Source organism: Culex pipiens, chromosome 1 (assembly GCF_016801865.2).
Source record: "Culex pipiens pallens isolate TS chromosome 1, TS_CPP_V2, whole genome shotgun sequence".
In the NCBI taxonomy this organism is placed as follows: Eukaryota; Metazoa; Arthropoda; class Insecta; order Diptera; family Culicidae; genus Culex; species Culex pipiens.
In genome coordinates, this window is record NC_068937.1 from 6,785,503 (window position 1) to 6,804,207 (window position 18,705).

Here is an 18,705-nt window from a genome sequence, read left to right on the forward strand (position 1 = left end):
TAAATTTTGAGTAGAAATATTTATTATTTGATTTTAATCGTCCATTTCTTCACACAACCCGATCCTGGCTCACTCTCCGAGCAGCATCTTGAGCGCCTCCAGTGCCGGACTGGGTTCGCCCTGGGCCGCGCCACTTCCGGCCATCAAATCCAGCACCGTCGTGGCCGTTGCCGTCGCCGTCGCCGACGCAGACTTTCGCTTTTTCGCCTTGGCGCGGTGTTTTTTGGCCAGCGCCGCCGCCGAGTCCGCCCCGCCACCCGCCGTTGCCGTCGTCGATCCGAGCGCCCTGTCCATGGCGGTGGGCACGCGCCGGAAGTCAAAGTCCTGGTCGACGCGGGCCACGATGTTGAGGCGGTGCTCCTCGCTGGTGACGTAAAGGTCTTCCGGCTTGTGGTGCACGTTGTGCGCGTCGAAGGCCTTTTTGGTGCAGAACATGGAGTCGCAGGTTGAGCACTTGAGCAGATCTTCCGGGATGGCGCACCGCTCCTCGTACGGGTGGTGGTCTTCGATGTGTTTGAGGAGGTTGAATTTAAGCATGTATTCCGACCCGCACAGGTGGCAATAGTAAATGGAGATTATTTCGCCGGCCTGGTTGAGGCGGACCTTTTTCGACGGCGTCGGCACGAACGGATGGGCCATCATGCGCTTCTCCAGGTTGTGGGCGGTTCGGACGTGGAGCTCGAGCGCGTCCTGCGCGCTGAAGGCGGTGCCGCAGAAGCCACAGCTAAAGTCCTGCCGGGGATCCTGGAAAGAACAACGGGGAAGTGTCGTTAGTCGTACTGAAATCCCTACAAAATTCCACCCCTCACCTCCTCCACCGTCTCTCCCTTGTGCTCCAGCGCCTGGTGCTGCTCGAGGGCCACCCTCAGCGGGAACAACCGGCCACAGAGCTTGCAAAAGTAGTTTTTCGCCTCGTAATTGTGCTTCCGGTATTTGTGCTCGATCGCCTTCGACATCGTCGTGAACGTCTCCGGGCACCACTCGCACTCAATCAGCACGAGTGCGGACCGTTCCGGTTGCTTCCCACTTCCCTCCCGATCCGGATTCTTCCCCGTGCCCGGCGAGCTGCCGTGCTTGAGAAAGTGCACCCGCAGCTTCCCGTGGCAGTCGAACCGGCTCTGGCAGAAGGTGCACACGAACATCTTCTTGGCTACCAAAGGTGCCGCGGGTGGTTCCACTTTTTTCACCGGTTCCGGTGGTTTCGTTCGGAACTTGGGCGATCCCTTCAGCAGTTTGATCTTTTTCAGTATCCGCCTTTCGCCGTTTTGCTCGAGAACGATCGAGTTGGGAGGGGCTGGCTGGTTGGGGATTTTGTTTGAGGGCGCGGCTTGCGCCGGAGATGTGGAACTCGCGGAAATGTTGGACATTTTGTGAGGAATTGCGGATTTTTTTTCGGTGATTGAAGTAAACGAAAAGAACCGTAAACAACTTTTTTCTCTCTTGTTTTGGCTGTTTTGGCAAAAGAGTCGACCGAGAACTGTCACGCTGACAGTGTTTGGTCGATTTTTGCGAGGGGTGCGTTTAGCGAATTGTTGTTTGATCGAGCGGGCGAAATAAAAGGCTTAGATAATCGGGTCCTAAAGCTTTTTAAAAACAAAAATCATGATCCGGAAAATTAAAAAAAAAATACGTTCATAAAAATAATTAGATACCTCTTGCTCTCGACGATACCACAGAGAAAGTCGACTGTATTCCAAGTTTAAGCTTGTTTCCTTCCGATCTCCAAACTTGCCTATACCAGTTTCAATCATTTGGTTGGTTTTGTCGGTGCAAGTAGGCGTCCTGATTGAGGACCCAATTGTAGTAGACTTAATTGATGACGGAAAATAAAATAATCATTCTTGTTCAAACCACTGAGCTGAGTAGTTAACTTTTACGAGCTCTACTTTTACGAGCTCTACCACAATCTAAAAGGTTTATTTATCTCCGTTTTCTATCTTAAAGTTACTTCGTTAACCTGATAAAAAGTTGTAAACTAACAGGCGTCGTCGAACAGGCTCTCGTCTCAAATAAACAATCAATTGGGTCCTAAAATGAAGCTTAGAGCTCGCGGTCCTTCTTGTCAGAAAAAGTCCGACTTGACAGTTCATTCCAAGGGGACCATAGTTGATCCATGGAAAAAATGCTGTCTTGTAAATTATTTTTTTTTTCATTTAAATTTAAATTCGTGTTTTTTACTGTTGTACATACAAATTTACACAGGGCTTTAGTATCCAATTACAACAACAATTATAAAAATTTAATTTATGCAAATTTTAATAAAATCAAGAATTTACATTTGAAAAATCAAGAATTGTTATGAAGAAAGAATTTTGAAGAATTTAAATCAAAAACTAAAGAATTTTAAAACTTTTAAATTTTCTAAAGAGTTTTCGAATTGAAAAAAACAAGATGCCTCCTCTGATGCCTCTGAAATGCATTCTTTTTTATCTTGATTTTTTTTAAATTTTAAATTAAAAAATAATAATTCAACCAACATTAAAAATTACAATGCAAGCAAAATAAAAAAAATTATTCAATATTACGATACATCAAAAAATTTCGAAATTTTGAGAATTTGAAGAATTAAAAAATATAATGGAAGGGAGAATTTTATACAGCATATGATTTTATATCAGCATTAAATGTTTAAAGTTTGTATAACTTTGAATATTTTATGTTTAATTATTTTTTTAGAGTTCCCTGGGCCTTGTAAAGTCAAGGGGCATGATTTGATCCTAGTGCATTAGTTAAAATTTGGGTATACATTCTTTTTTATAAGCACTATGGACACCACTTCATGCTACGAGAACTCGCTTTGCCGCAGCCCCAGGGCTTAAGCGTTGACCGATAAGCTGTCTTCGTGAACTAGGTAGTTCTCCGATAGTGAAAATATCACAATTGCACAAGACACCGCTGCTTCTGTGACTTTTTCACTATCACAATGTGGGATTTAGGTGGGACTTTACGATAGTACAATTGATTTGTTGCTTAGCATTAGCATTTAAAATAAATCTGTATGCTTTCCAAATCTATTTGATGATAGATTTAGTTGCAATTGTTAAGTTAGAGTAATGCTGTCAATAAACTTTGATTGATGTAGAATACTAGGCATTCTTTTATGTCAAATTGTCCATAGAGTCTCGATCAATCAACAATGTAATGATATCGGACAAAATTCGTTGATCTGTTGAACTAACGGTTTTCGGATTATGATTGTATCGACCATTGTTGCGAATCGAGGAACTACGGATTTTTTGACGTAAATGGTCATTTCTTTTTTAAATCAAAGTTTCTATCCTATTTGTATATCAGTTAATAATTTTTTATTTTTTTGATAGAAGTAGTGCTATAACAGGTAAAGGAATGTTTAGTTTTGAACATTAAGTTTAGAGGATTTTAGATTAAAGTTTAGATTTTCAATCCAAAGTAGTTAGCAAATGAATATTTGGACTTAAATGAATAATTGAACATTTTGGACTTATGAATAACACACAACTGTGCATTTATTCTAGAGTCAGATCCATACAGCGTCAGTGTTTATTTGGTCGAAGTGTACTAATTCATTGGCAGATCTGATTCTAGTTGTAATGTACGACAAGACTACTGACGGACGTGACAGGACGAGGGCCCAGTTTAGAGGTTTCAACATCAACGATGTGCGGCTGGATCACCCTCCAAAAAAAAAAAAAAAAAATATTTTTTTAGAGTTTATAGACATAAAAATAGAATTAATGAAATTTTCAGAGTTAATTTATTTTAAGAATTTGAAAAAAAAACTAGTATGATTAAAAAAACGAATAAAAATTTCAATCTCTTTAGAATTTTTAAAGAACTTGAAGAATAAAAAAAAATAATTTTATAACAGCTTTAACAGGTTTGTAAAACATTAAATAACTGCGCAGTATGTCATGTCTGTCTTGTCTGTTATTGATTAGTTTATTATTATATTTTAGTTTTAGACATAAAAAAATAATTAATAAAATTTTAACATTATATTTTTGTAAAATTTCAAAGCATATTATTTTACGGAACATACAAAATTAAAAATGATTTTTTATCTTTATTTTTTTCTTCAATTTTGTGGAGAATACTTTTAAAAAATCTGATTTTTCGGCTTATGTAATTATTTTTAAAAGATGTTGTCCCACGGCCCGGCCCGGGAGGAGGGGGGGGGGATGGAATAAAAACAACCATCCATTTTACTCTAGTTGAGTTGCAATCATTAATTTTCGAAAAATGTAAGATTTTACGAAAACAGAAAAAAATCAGCGAACATAAATCTTTTTGCGTTACAGAACATTGAAAATTTTCAATTTATTTTTTATTTTTGAAGACCAATCATGCTAAAATTGATTCTAAACCTAGTTCTAAACGCAAAGGAATGCATTTTTCAGCTGATTGCACTCGAATTTCCAATGATATTTAGAAAAATATATTTTTTGCCCCCTGATTTCCGGGTCAGTCGGAAGGGGGGGGAGGGGGGGAAGACGTTTTTATTTAAAAAAAACTTAATGTTCTTGTTTTTTTTTAACTCTGATATTTTAAATATTGTTAGCATGTTAAAATTGTTATTTTTTTAATTTCTGACATTCTAGAAAAAAAAGGTTAAAACTCTTAAAATTTATCAAATCTTAAAATTCCCGAAAATCCTACTTTTTATTCTCCAAAATAAAAAAAAGGTTTTAAAAAATAATAATTAAGTTGTTTTTTTTTAATTCGCAAAACTATTAAAAAAATTTAAATTCTTTGTTTCTGTCTAAAAAGAGTTAAAATAATAAACTGTTCAATGCGAGGTTCAATGGTTTACAAACTGTCAAAATGACTTTTCTCAACGACAAGATTACTAAATGTAAGATGGGAATGGTATATCAAATCAGCGCTAATTGACAAAAATCAGCGCTAATAATTTAGGGTAAAGATAATTGATTAACTGTGTCTTGCCCCTCGTACAAGCCTGTAAAAGCTGTTATAAAATTCTTTTAATTTTTTTTTATTTCTCAAGTTCTTCAAGTGTCATGTCTGTCTTGACAATGATTAATCCTAAAGAGATTACAAAAATTGCAAATTTTAATTTATTTAGCAATTTGAAGAATTGTTTCACTTCCTCTAATTCCACGAACTTTCTTAGTTTTTCAAGAAGTTTGAAGAAATTATCAACATATTCAGAAAGAAATTTAAATAAATAAAGAAATTTTAAGTTTTAAATTGTGTACATATATTGTATAGGAGATATCTTTTGGTAAAGGTAAGTGTCTGAATTGGGTCCTAAAATGAAGCTTAGATTGCTGATATTATTATTTACAGCGATAAAGCTTATTTTTGTGAGTACAATGACCCTTTGCACGACCACAAAGAGTTTAAAATGGATTTTTAAATCAATTTTGAAAAATTAACCTCGCGGTCCTTCTTGACAGAAAAGCTCCTACTTGACAGCTCGTTCCAAGGGGACCATAGTTGATCCATCGAAAAAATATTGTCTAGTCAAAAAAATTGTTTGCATTAAAATGAAAAAAAGTGATCAGAAATCTCGTCAGAAATGGTTTTTAATCGTGTTTTTTACCGTTGCACATAAAAATTGACATAGGGCTTTAGTACCCAATTGACAAAAATCAGCGCTAATTGGGTACTAAAGTCCTATGTCAATTATTATGTACAACGGTAAAAAACACGATTAAAAACCATTTCTGATCACTTTTTTCCATTTTAAAGCAATTTTTTTTTTTGAAAAGACAACATTTTTTCGATGGATCAACTATGGTCCCCTTGGAACGAGCTGTCAAGTAGGAGCTTTTCTGTCAAGAAGGACCGCGAGGTTAATTTTTCAAAATTGATTTAAAAATCCATTTTAAACTCTTTGTGGTCGTACAAAGGGTCATTGTACTCAGAAAAATAAGCATTATCGCTGTAAATAATAATATCAGCAATCTAAGCTTCATTTTAGGACCCAATTCATTAGGGTAAAGATAATTGATTAACTGTGTCTTGCCCCTCGTACAAGCCTGTAAAAGCTGTTATAAAATTCATTTAAATTTTTTTTTATTTCTCAAGTTCTTCAAGTGTCATGTCTGTCTTGACAATGATTAATCCTAAAGAGATTACAAAAATTGCAGATTTTAATTTATTTAGCAATTTGAAGAATTGTTTCACTTCCTCTAATTCCACGAACTTTCTTAGTTTTTCAAGAATTTGAAGAAATCAAAAAAGGATTTTTCGAAATTATCAACATATTCAGAAAGAAATTTAAATAAATAAAGAAATTTTAAGTTTTAAATTGTGTAAATATATTGTATAGGAGATATCTTTTGGTAAAGGTAAGTGTCTGAATTGGGTCCTAAAATGAAGCATAGATTGCTGATATTATTGTTTACAACGATAAAGCTTATTTTCTGAGTACATTGACCCTTTGTACGACCACAAAGAGTTTAAAATGGATTTTTAAATCAATTTTGTAAAATTAACCTCGCGGTCCTTCTTGACAGAAAAGCTCCTACTTGACAGCTCGTTCCAAGGGGACCATAGTTAATCCATCGAAAAAATGTTGTCTTGTCATTTTTTTTTTTTTGCGTTAAAATGAAAAAAAGTGATCAGAAATGGTTTTTAATCGTGTTTTTTAGCGTTGTACATAAAAATTTACATAGGGCTTTAGTACCCAATTGCATACCTTCAGGCCAATTCCAACTTCTTTCCTGTGCGCAAACCCCCCGGTCGCATTTCGCCCGCCACCTGTCAAACGCTCTTTCAGCTTTTCAACGCCGTCAGGTTGGCAAAACTGGCCTCGGAGGACGTGACGTCACGACGGGCTCTTTTCCATCTTGGTTTCACGAAACACAAGATCTAACTCCGCATCGGCAGCCGTCGAAAATGGTCAACAAGAAGGTAAATAGTGGTCCGCGGGGGCCGAAACCGAGTCGGAACGAAGCGCCCGCGCCCGGCGGAACCGGTGGTGTGGGGAGCTGTGGGGGCTTCCTGTGGGAAAGTGGCCAAAAACGGCGGAAAAACATTTTGTGGGGTGTTGTGTGTTTGACAGCAGCAGTAGGCTGTGTGGTGCTGCTGGCGGTGACAGTTGCAAACAACGATGTTTTGACTGGGGTGTTCCTTAGAATTGGATTTAATAGTGGTGGAACCGGTTCCGGAAGGCTATGGGGCGAAGCGCCGATGTTTTCGACGTTGAGAAGGAGTTCTAATGTGGAACATTTCTTGGTTTCAATTTTAGCCAACCAAGAAGAAGGTCGCCGGCAAGAAGGTGGCCGCGGCCCCGCTCGCCGTCAAGAAGGTCGAGGTTAAGAAGGTGGTCAACCCGCTGTTCGAGAAGCGCACCAAGAACTACGGAATCGGTGAGTAAAGTGTGAGGGGTCGGCGAAATGAGCCCCGGAAGTGCAACTGTGAGGAGGGTTTTGTTTGCAAGTCAAACGTGCTTCTCCGTGCCCCCTTTGGGAACGTCACGTTTGTGTTGTTTTGGATGGGTTGAGGTTGAGGGCCAATCGGGGTGAAGTGGTTTTTTTGTTTATTATATGGATTATTTTTTTAAAGAAAAAGAAAAAAAAATATTGACGTATTTTTAAACAATCTCTTTGGATTTATTTTTTAATTTTCAGAAGATTGACATGCCCTGGGCTTTGTCATAATGAGTGTCATAGGTTTGATGCTTGTTTGGCAAAGAGTATGATTTGATTCGATGTGGAATTAAAATCGAAGTGTTCAGTATATTGCTGAAGCTTCCATTTTTACGCATGGACACCACTTCATGCTGCGAGAACCCACTTTGGCGCAGTCTCAGGGCTTAATCGATGGCCGGAAAGCTGTCATCGAGACAAGGAGGTTCTCCGATAGTGGAAATATCACATTTGTACAATGAACCGCTACATATGTGCTTTTTCCCTATCTTAATGTGGGTGTCAGGTTAGGATGCGGGTTTTTAAAAATTTAGTTTTTGTAGAATTTAGGATTTTAACTATAAATATCAACTTTTTATACTTTGCATTTAGTTGTTTAGGGACAAAATTAGTAACAGTGAATTTAGTAATTCTATCAGAATCGGTGATTTTAATTCAAGAAGCATAAAAACCATTCTGATTTGTCAAAATTTCCATAGAGTCTCGATCAATCAATAGTGAAATGATATCGGACTAAATTCGTTGATCTGTTGAACTAACGGTTGTCGGATTATGATTGCATCGACCATTGTTGCGAATCGAGGATCTACTGTCATTCATTTTTTTTTGTTTTTTAAAAGAAGCCAAGGGGAAAACCACTCTGCTCATTGCCCGCGGGTAGGCTGTGCCCGAAAATTGCCCAAACGTGCCCGAGGGTGCCCGATTGAGCGATGAAGCCAAGATAAAAAAAAACATAGCTTAGCAACCGTGTTAAAATGTTTGTTTGTAAAATTTGTCAATCCTGTCAGTGTTGAGTTATTGGTTTGGCTTAGATTAAATTAATTTCCAGTTTTAATTCACTGGAATAATTCTAGTATTGCCAGCCAGCTCACCCTTTTACTAAATATCTCGGTGATGACCAAAAGCTGGTTTCAGATCTGTTCCGCGGGGCCGAAAAGCCCTGGACAGATCCTGGACATGGTCGAGTTCGGCATCAAGCAGTACAAAAGCCTGCAGGACCTTAAAAGCGAGAAAATCTCAGCCTTCGTCAAACCCGTGATCGTGTACAAGTGGAAAATCACCGAGGAACTGCGCCGAATTCGGAGTCTGCTCCTGGTTCCACATTGACAACGTGTCCACGATACGGCTGCTGGGCCTGGAACACGTGCCAAGAAAAAAAAAACAAAATCACCATCATCGATACCATATCAATAAAATTTTAAGAAAAAACTCGTGTTTATTAGAAATAACAAGAATATTGAAATTTTACTTGAATCAAAGGGCTGATTTTACAATATATGGCAATGTTCCAATGATTAACAAGGTTACATATATTTCAACATATTCAACACAATGTAATTATATCGCAATCTCCAAATTTAAAATTTGAAGTCGATATAAGATCATTTTGACCGAAACCCGTGGTGTAGGGGTAAGCGTGGTTGCCTCTTAACCAGTCGGTCTGGGTTCGATCGCAGAAGGTCCCGGTGACAAATTTCGAGACGAGATTTGTCTGATCACGCCTTCCGTCGGACGGGGAAGTAAATGTTGGCCCCGGTCTAACCTTGAAGTTAGATGATTTTAGCTCAGTCCAGGTGTAGGAGTTTAGGTAGGAATCGTCTCGATGGAGTCGCTGGTAGGCAGTCTGACTTACAAAGATCCAAAGATCGTCAGTTAAAATCCCGGTGAGGATGGAAGCTTAGGTGTAAAAAGAGGTTTGCAATTGCCTCAATAATCAAACCATCGGACGCCAAGTTTCGAGTAGGAATCCCGCAATCGAGATAGCCAAGGCAATGCTGTAGAGCGAATAATTTGATTTGATATGATCATTTGCTGGACTATGAAACGATTCGCACAGACAAAGCCAGTTTCAAAACCATAAACCTCGTTCTGACTCTTTTTCAGTTTTCGTTAATGGTACACCTGAAGCTTGCCATTGATATATTTATTTTTGTACAATTTAAATACATTATAAAATATTAAAATTTAAGCTCTTCCGCAGCCGGATTTCCCTGGGCCTTGTAAAGTCAAGGGGCATGATTTGATCCTAGTGCATTAGTTAAAATTTGGGTATACATTCTTTTTTATAAGCACTATGGACACCACTTCATGCTACGAGAACTCGCTTTGCCGCAGCCCCAGGGCTTAAGCGTTGACCGATAAGCTGTCTTCGTGAACTAGGTAGTTCTCCGATAGTGAAAATATCACAATTGCACAAGACACCGCTGCTCTTGTGACTTTTTCACTATCACAATGTGGGATTTAGGTTGGGACTTCAGGATAGTACAATTGATTTGTTGCTTAGCATTAGCATTTAAAATAAATCTGTATCCTTTCCAAATCTATTTGATGTTAAAGTTAGTTGCAATTGTTAGGTTAAAGTAATGCTGTCAATAAACATTGATTGATGTTGTAGAATACTAGGCATTCTTTTATGTCAAAATTTCCATAGAGTCTCGATCAATCAATAATGTAATGATATCGGACAAAATTCGTTGATCTGTTGAACTAACGGTTTTCGGATTATGGTTGTATTGACCATTGTTGCGAATCGAGGAACTACGGATCTTTTGACGTAAATGATCATTTCTTTTTAAAATCGCGATTTCTATCCTATTTGTATATCAGTTAACAAATTTTTATTGTTTTTTGATAGAAGTAGTACTACAACAGTTAAAGGAACGTTTAGTTTTGAACATTAAGTTTAGAGGATTTTAGATTAAAATTTAGATTTTCAATCCAAAGTAGTTAGCAAATGAATATTTGGACTTAAATGAATAATTGAATAAGTTGGACTTATGAATAACACACAACTGTGCATTTATTCTAGAGTCAGATCCATACAGCGTCAGTGTTTATTTGGTCGAAGTGTACTAATTCATTGGCAGATCTGATTCTAGTTGTAATGTACGACAAGACTACTGACGGACGTGACAGGACGAGGGCCCAGTTTAGAGGTTTCAACATCAACGATGTGCGGCTGGACCACCCTCCCAAAAAAAAAAAAAAAAAAAAAAAAAAAAAAAAAAATTTTCAGAAGATTGACATGATAACAATTATGATTTTTTGGTGTTCATCTGCGACAAAAGATTTAAAGACAAATAGTCGAATGTTCAACAGGTCGAAGGAAACAGGTCGAAAAATTAGCATAAAGTTGTAAAGCAGTCTATCCAGCTCACGCCAGCAATTGTTTACAATGAACATAATAAGTGAAAACAGCTTGTTTTTAAATTCACATTGAGTCTTCCACATTGTTGTTTGTTTGAGAAAAAAAAAACCTTTCACCCTTTCGATCTTTTTGTTCATTCGACCTACTTATGTAAATTCCATATTTTTTCATTCGATCATTAACAACAACTTTTTGTTCATTTGATTTTTGTCTTTTGTAAATTTAAACTATGATCCATTCAAACTTTTGTCGACCATCCTTCCGTTCGACCTCTTTTAATTCAATCTTTTGTCTTTTTGCCTTTTTCCATTCCATCGTCTTTTTATTAAAATTTGTGTCACCTTTTAGCTATTCGACCTTTTGTTCATTCGAACTTTTGGCAATTTAATGTTTTGTTCGTTATAAAAAGTCTAACTAACAGGATATCGTTGCCAAATAAAATTACTATTACTATTACTATTCGTTCGATTTTTTTTCTTAATATCCGCTTAATTAACTTATGTACATTTGAACTTTTGTTTGTTCGATCATTAAATGATTTGTTCATTTTAACTTTTTTTTATTTATTTTAATTGTAGTTTTTTCGACCTTTTGTCAAGTTAAATTAATGTTGGTCCATTTAACTTTTTGTCATTCCCATTTTTATTTTGCTTATTCGGCCCTTGGCCCTTTTGTCAATTCGATCTTTTATCATTTTTGATCCTTCGATTTAATAAAAACTTTTGCTAATTTCAATTATTGTGAATTCGACCAATCGTCAGTTCGATCTTTTGTTTGTTCGATAATTTGAATCCTTTTTGCCTTCCTCACTTGGAAACTGAGGAAAGGCTATAAAATCACTCGAAAAACGAACTTCTTAATTTGACCTCCTAGACCCACCTTCACGTATACATATCGACTCAGAATCAAATTCTGAGCAAATGTCTGTGTGTGTGTGTGTGTGTGTGTGTGTGTGTGTGTGTGTGTGTGTGTGTGTGTGTGTGTGTGTGTGTGTGTGTAGGGATGTGGGTCTGTGCACCAAAAAATATGCACTCGATTATCTCGGCGCTGGCTGAACCGATTTGGACCGTTTTGGTCTCATTCAATCCGTCTTGGGGTCCCATAAGTCGCTATTGAAAATTATAAAGTTTAGTTAAGTACTTCAAAAGTTATGCTAAAAAAACGATTTTGACAAAAGTCTGGAAGATTGTAAAAAGGGTGGTTTTTGTAAGAAAACCCGCCATGCTATACATTTTTAGAAAGGTAATAAAGAGACCTTTCCAACGCGTCAAAAACATCTAAGATCTGACAACCCTATCAAAAGTTATAAGCACTTAAGTGTTATTTATGCACTTTTTGGACGTCGGATCTCAGATATTTTGATAAAAACGTTGTCCGGATCTCTCATGCGACCTATCGTTGGATAGGTAATTAAAAGACCTTTCCAACGCGTTCAAGACATTGAAGATCTGACAACCCTATCAAAAGTTATAAGCATTTAAGTGTTATTTATGAACCTTTTAGAGGCCGGATCTCATATGTTTTGATGAAAACGTTGTCCGGATCTACCATGCGACTTGTCGTTGGATAGGTAATCGAAAGACCTTTCCAACGAGTTCAATAGATTGCAGATCTGACAACCCTATCAAAAGTTATAGGCACATAAGAGCCCTGAATTATGATGATCTTACTACCCAATCTGATGGTATGAATCAAGTTGATAGAACACTGAAAGGTCCGTCCTTTTGTATCTATTTTGGATAGCATTACTCTCTAAATGTGAGGAAGGCACCAACCACCTAAGGGTGGATTAAGTAACGTTTTCTTTTTAGCTTTTGTCAATTTAAACATTGGTTCATTCGACCTTTGGCAAGGATTTTTTTTCATTTCGACCTTTAAATTTTTTAACCTTTAAACTTTTTTTCTATTTCATCATTCCAACTTTTTTTTTCATTTGAGGTTAAGTCCATTCGACCTGTTCAACCATTTTTCCCGTTCAACCTTTTTCCGTTCGATCTTTTGTCTTATTTGAACTTTAGTACATTCGAACTTTAGGCATTTTTTTCATTTCCGCCTTTTTTTCATTCGACTTTTTTACTATTTCAACCTCAATATTTAACTTTTGTACATTCGACCTTTTGTTTATCGGATATTTTCTCGGGATAGTTTTCAAAAGGTCACAAGCTCCAGTTGTAAACAAAGCTGTTTTTTCTATCGTTTCTTGATCAATCTGAAAAAAATTGTTATGAGGCCATTTTAAGTTTCGTCCATTCGACCTTTTGTCTATTCGACAATTTTTTCCATTCGTCCTTTTGTCAATTCCATTTTTTTTTCTTTAATTCGACTCTCTTACCATATTCACTTATGTCAATTTAAACTTTTTAGCAATCTTTGAAAAACAATGTTTCATTAGGGTGACAAGATTTTTTCTTAAATTCTTTAGAGATTGGAAAAAAATAAGTAACTGTTCCAATTTTGAGCTGAATCGGTTAAGCGTTAAGAGTCGCTTTTTTACGTTGAAGTTTGTATGGGAAAATTCGAAAAAATGAGTGAGGAAAAGCAAAAATTCCGAAATTTCGCCAAAAGGTCTTTGTCGAAGACCGCAAAACGATCCGAGTTAACCCTGACAAGGTATTAACGATTTAAAGATGACGTTTTTGTATGAAAAGATTTTTTCACCAACTTCAACGATAAAAAGCTTAACCCTTTGCTAATTTCTCACAAAATTTTCACAGTTACTTATTTTTGCCTAAGGAATCGAGTCAGGGGATATTCCTGATGTCGATTTTTTTTATTGTCACCCTATTGTTCATACACTAACTAATGCTTTTCCTGATCAATTTGCTGTCTTCGGAAAAGTGCTAACTATTAAACATAAATCAGGAAAAAGAATATATAAAGTCCAGACTCGATTATCCGAAGTCTCGTTTATCAGATTTTTTTTACTTGTTTTTACATCAAATTTAGGTTCTGCAACCCCATTTTATTCAAATTTGAATTGTTGAATGTCCATTAAATAAGACATGTATTTTTTTCAATGTTTCGTCCCCGCCATATTGGCCGCCATCTTGGATTTGAAAATTCTAAATAACTTTAGTTTAGGGGTCATATAAGCTTGACAATAAAAAAAAACCAACGAAGAAGTTTTTTTTTCGTCATTCGAAAAAAAAACTTTTTTAGCCAGGGTTGTTAACGATAAAATTATCGAGGCTCGGGGTATAACGATAACGATAATCTATCGTCGATAATGGACGATAACTCATTTTTAAAATCTTTCTAAAATCGATGAATTTAACCATATCATGCTAAATTTTCAATGCTTTCACCAAGAATATTTTTTTTGAAAATCTTGTACGTTTCATGTTAAAATATGTACTCAAAATTGTTCACAAAATACCGTATTTTTTCGAAAATACCAAAATTTTCATAATCTGCAGTATGGGTATTAGACGAAGCGAAATTTTGTTTTTTTTTTGGATAATATTAACCTTTTCACAAATTACCGTATTTTTTTTCGAAAATACTAAAATTTTCTTGATTTGCAATATGGGTATCAAACGAAGCGAAATTTTTAATGCTTTTCACTTTATTTCAGCTTTTTTTTGTAAAATATAATAAATTTCATAAATTACCGTATTTTTCGAAAATACTCAAAGTTTCAAAATTGTTCGGTGAGAAAGAATTTTTTTTTGCTTTTTCACATTATCAGATTTTTTTTTTGTAAAATACTTAAATTTTCACAAAAAAACCGTATTTTTTCGTAAATTCTCCATTTGCAATATGGGTATCGAACGACGCAACATATTGTATAATATTTGACAAGTTGAATGTATGTATGAAGCATGTACAATTTCGCTTCGTTTGATCCAAATATTGCATATTTTGAAAATTTGAGTATTTTCGAAAAAATACTGTTGTGAAAATTCTGGAATTTAAAAAAAAACTTATAAAAAAACAAAGCATACAAAATTTCGCTTCGTTTAATACCCATATTGCAAATTATAAAATACTCGATTATCCGAAGTTTTGATTATCCGAAGTTCGATTATCCGAAGGTTTGTATGGGACTTCGGATAATCGAATGCCGAACAAAAAAAAAAGTTGTTTTCGCATTTTTTTCACTTTTTTGTTTTTTTTTTATATAAAATTTTAGTTCTACGACCCCATTTTAGTCAAATTAGAGTTGTTTATTAAAAAAAAGAGTTGTTTATTGCCTATTTAAAAAAATGCATTTTTCAACATTGCACCATCGCCATTTTGGCCGCCATCTTGGATTTGAAAATTCTAAATCATTTTAGCGTAGTTTAGGGGTCATACCTAAGCTAGACAATAAAAAATAAGACAACGTAAAAACATTTTTTTTTTCGTGATTCGGGTATCCGAAGTTTCGATTATGCGAAGTGAAATTTTTCCGAGGCCTTCGGATAATCGAGTCTGGACTGTGTACGGTATTTTGTGAAAATTTAAGTATTTTTTAAAAAATACTTTAATAAAGCGAAAAAAACATTCAACATTTCGCTTCGTTTGATACGCACATTGCGAGTTATGAAAATTTGAGTATTTTCGAAAAATACGGTATTTTGTGAACAATTTTGAGCACTAATTTATATTTTAAAACTTACAACATTTTCTAAAAATATATTCTTATTGAAAGGATTGAGAATTCAACATAATATAGTTGAAATTTTAGAAAGATTTAAAAAATGAGTTATCGTCCATTATCGACGATAAGATCATCGACTAACAACCTTGTTTTTTTTTTCGAAGAGAGAGAAAAAGGGGGCCTAAACATCTCAAATTTTGCGTAACGTGATTAAAGAAGAGGAGCAAACGTGGCCGAATGGTTACGATGTTCGCTTCGTAAGCAAAGTGTCCTTGATTAGATTCCACCCTGCTCCCGAAAAAAAAAGTTTTGCACTCGTTGAATTCTGAAATGGTACAAAAGCATGAGCTCACACGGTGGGGTTCGATCCCCCGTCCTTTAGATTGGTAAGCGAAATGTTTTACAACTAGATTATTGAAGCTAGTGCTTGTGAGTTTAGAAGGATGATATAGACTTAGATCATCCAACTTCTCAAAAACAACGACCAACTCCAAGCGAAACTTACCTGAGGGTACCGTGGAGACTTTCCCTTATCCTGTTGAAAAAGTTGAACATCTACTATTCTCGTTTTCAAAATACTAAAAGCAATCGGAAGCTTCGACAAATTTTTAGTTTTTGAATTAAAAAAAAATCCTGAAAAAATTCTACGCTTCACAATAAAACACTTTCAAAACAAATTATTTACGACGAAAGAGGCTGAAAATACCAAAAATTTTGTTACGTAATTAAAGAACGCCCCCGTTCTTCTTGTCATTCATTGAATCGGGCAGGCCAACCGCGTCAAGTTAGCCGCTATGTGTATCGTTACAGTCGACAACTTTTTCAAGTTTTCAAAATATGAGTTCCAAATGATGATAAGAATTTCTTCAACTGAAGAGCAACTTGCTCTCTTGAAGAAAATCCCTTCACGTTGACTTTTTTGTCTGATGGAACTCTCGTTAGAATTGAAATTTCCTTGCTGTTTTAAAACAATGGAGTCTAACAAACTCATTTTTCTCTACCCCTTCCAGGCCAGAATGTGCAGCCCAAGCGCGACCTGTCCCGGTTCGTGCGCTGGCCCAAGTACATCCGCATCCAGCGCCACAAGGCGGTGCTGCAGAAGCGCCTCAAGATCCCGCCGCCAATCAACCAGTTCTCGCAGGCGCTGGACAAGCACACCGCCCAGCAGCTGTTCAAGCTGCTCGAGAAGTACCGCCCGGAGAACCCGATCGCCAAGATCCAGCGCCTGAAGGCCAAGGCCGAGGCGAAGGCCGCCGGCAAGGAGGCCCCCCCGGCCAAGAAGACGAACCAGCTGCGCCAGGGTGCCAACACCGTGGTCAAGCTAGTCGAGCAGAAGAAGGCCCAGCTCGTGGTCATCTCGCACGACGTCGACCCCATTGAGGTGAGTGTCCTTCAGTCTCTTGTCGTATTGATTCCAAGTGATGATAAGAATTTCTTCAACTGAAGCGAGCTAGCTCGCTCCTGAAGATACCCCCTTCACGTTGACTTTATTTGTCTGATGGAACCAACGAAGACACGCAAGAAACGTTCCTGCTCCAGATTCGATTCTAACGCCTTCCAATTCTCACAGCTGGTCATCTACCTGCCGGCCCTGTGCCGCAAGATGGGCATCCCGTACTGCATCATCAAGGGCAAGTCCCGGCTCGGAACGTTGGTGTACCGCAAGACGTGCACGTGCGTCGCGCTCACCCAGGTCGACAACTCGGACCGCGCCAACCTCGGCAAGCTGGTCGAGACGATCAAGACCAACTTCAACGACCGGTACGAGGAGATCCGCAAGCACTGGGGCGGTGGCCTCCTCGGCCCCAAGAGTATGGCCCGCATCGCCAAGATCGAGAAGGCGAAGGCGCGCGAGCTGACGCAGAAGACGGCGTAAGCTGCTGCGCGTGGGGTTTACTCTTAAAAATCTTGTATGTGTAAGGATTCTTTCGGTTCCAGAGAGAAGAACGCGTGCGCGGAGAGCAAGAGAGAAAAAATAAACACTGAAAAACAGTACACGTTAAGCTTAGTTTATTCCGTTTTATTTGGAACTTGAGCTTCTTTTCCATTTAAGCCGTATAGAATATCACCAAAGTTACAAATGTTTTTTTCAGGTAATGTCGATCACTCGATTTCCGTTGAAAAAACGCTTTTTAAGAGTACAGCTCTTTGAACGTCAAAATGATGATATGGCAACATTACAGACACTGTTCCCGAGGAAGACCACCAGAAATCCCGATGCGAGACGCGTTATCTCAACTTGACCTTGATGTTCTCTATCCGATCCATCAGTTCCTCTCAGATTCCAAAATATCCATTTAGTTTTCTTCCAATTAGTTTTCCCTCAGTTAGTTTTCCTTCAGTTAGTATAACTCGCCTTCACACAAAGCCGTCGTTTCTGGTTTGCACCGGAAGCAAAGCAAGATCGCCCCAGCAGCTGGACACCGAGTTGCGGCTGAGGACAAAACGCAAAGGCCAGCAGAGCCAACCAAGACCCCTACACAATCCCCCTTCCCTTCCCACGCCTTGTCTTTAGCATCATTCCCTTCCCTACTAACCCCGAGTAGGCCGCGGGTAATCGGCTCCCCTCCCACTAACATTTACACACAATATCCTCTGTAATTAATAAGTCAAATGTAATTACGAAAGCCGACACGGTCCTAACCAGGTCCCAGTACCGAAAAGGACTTAATAAAAATATTTTTTTATGATTAAAAAAATACACAGACACGATGGTATCAGATGCAGCTTTCTTGAGCTGCAAACAAAATAACAAAGAGAGGTAATGTTCCGTTCTCGATGCATAATGCGTAAATAGTCGTTTAGTGTAGTCATGGAGACGACAGCGAGGATTGCACCTGTCAAATCTGCGACTATCGAGAAATTAAAAGTGCAACTTTCTGTCAAGCTGCTGTGAAGTATTCCATGACAGCTGTGAAAGTTTCACTCCATGTTACCGGCTCACATCTCTCTGTTTAATTTCTCGATATGTTTTGATAGAGCAACGCTCCTCACAACCATTTCGTTCTGCGTCTCGATCCCCGTTTGACGCCATAGAAACCCAATCTTTTTGGGAATTTTTGAACAGTCGTCCTATTTTGTCTAACTTTTAGTGGATCAATTTAATGGCGACAATAAACAACAGCTTGCGAGTTTCGTTCCTTAGAATGGCAGAAGCAGATGTGTTTGCGTACGGTCTGAAGGCATCGTTGCGTGCCTTGACGTGTTTGACGGATGGAGGTGGAGGAGTCCTCCGAAGCTGAAGATTTCCATCGCACCCCCGGGAATCGGAAGCGGAAGAAGTCCGTCGGAGAAGAAAAAAAGGTGGAGCAGAATCTGCTCAACAAGTTCAGCCCGCTAGCGGAAAACAACAACAATGCCAGCCCAGCAGGAGGAGGGGA

General features: G+C 37.7%; 2 protein-coding genes across 2 annotated transcripts; one reads left to right on the plus strand and one right to left on the minus strand.

Annotated features, from left to right (window-relative positions):
• On the minus strand, window positions 1–1,448 carry LOC120422054 (zinc finger protein 575-like). The gene is made up of 2 exons (XM_039585386.2): window positions 810–1,448; window positions 1–744 (listed from the first exon to the last, which is right to left on the minus strand). Exons 1-2 carry the CDS (start codon window positions 1,365–1,367, stop codon window positions 70–72), a joined length of 1,233 nt encoding a protein of 410 aa, XP_039441320.1. The 5' UTR covers window positions 1,368–1,448; the 3' UTR covers window positions 1–69.
• Window positions 1,449–6,706: 5,258 nt separating this feature from the next.
• On the plus strand, window positions 6,707–17,333 carry LOC120422082 (60S ribosomal protein L7a). Its single transcript, XM_039585428.2, has 4 exons — window positions 6,707–6,858; window positions 7,196–7,316; window positions 16,336–16,706; window positions 16,896–17,333. The coding sequence occupies exons 1-4, from the start codon at window positions 6,844–6,846 to the stop codon at window positions 17,199–17,201; spliced, it is 813 nt and encodes a 270-aa protein (XP_039441362.1). The 5' UTR covers window positions 6,707–6,843; the 3' UTR covers window positions 17,202–17,333.
• The last annotated feature ends 1,372 nt before the right edge of the window (window positions 17,334–18,705 follow it).

What these genes read in the sequence shown, in the direction of transcription:
- LOC120422054 (XM_039585386.2), bottom strand. Translation starts at nt 1,367, where the DNA reads ATGTCCAACATTTCCGCGAGTTCCACATCTCCGGCGCAAGCCGCGCCC. An exon ending in AGGGAGAGACGGTGGAGGAG is followed by an intron (nt 745 to 809) that starts GTGAGGGGTGGA and finishes TGTTCTTTCCAG; the next exon opens with GATCCCCGGCAGGACTTTAG.
- LOC120422082 (XM_039585428.2), top strand. An exon ending in CACCAAGAACTACGGAATCG is followed by an intron (nt 7,317 to 16,335) that starts GTGAGTAAAGTG and finishes TACCCCTTCCAG; the next exon opens with GCCAGAATGTGCAGCCCAAG. An exon ending in ACGACGTCGACCCCATTGAG is followed by an intron (nt 16,707 to 16,895) that starts GTGAGTGTCCTT and finishes CAATTCTCACAG; the next exon opens with CTGGTCATCTACCTGCCGGC.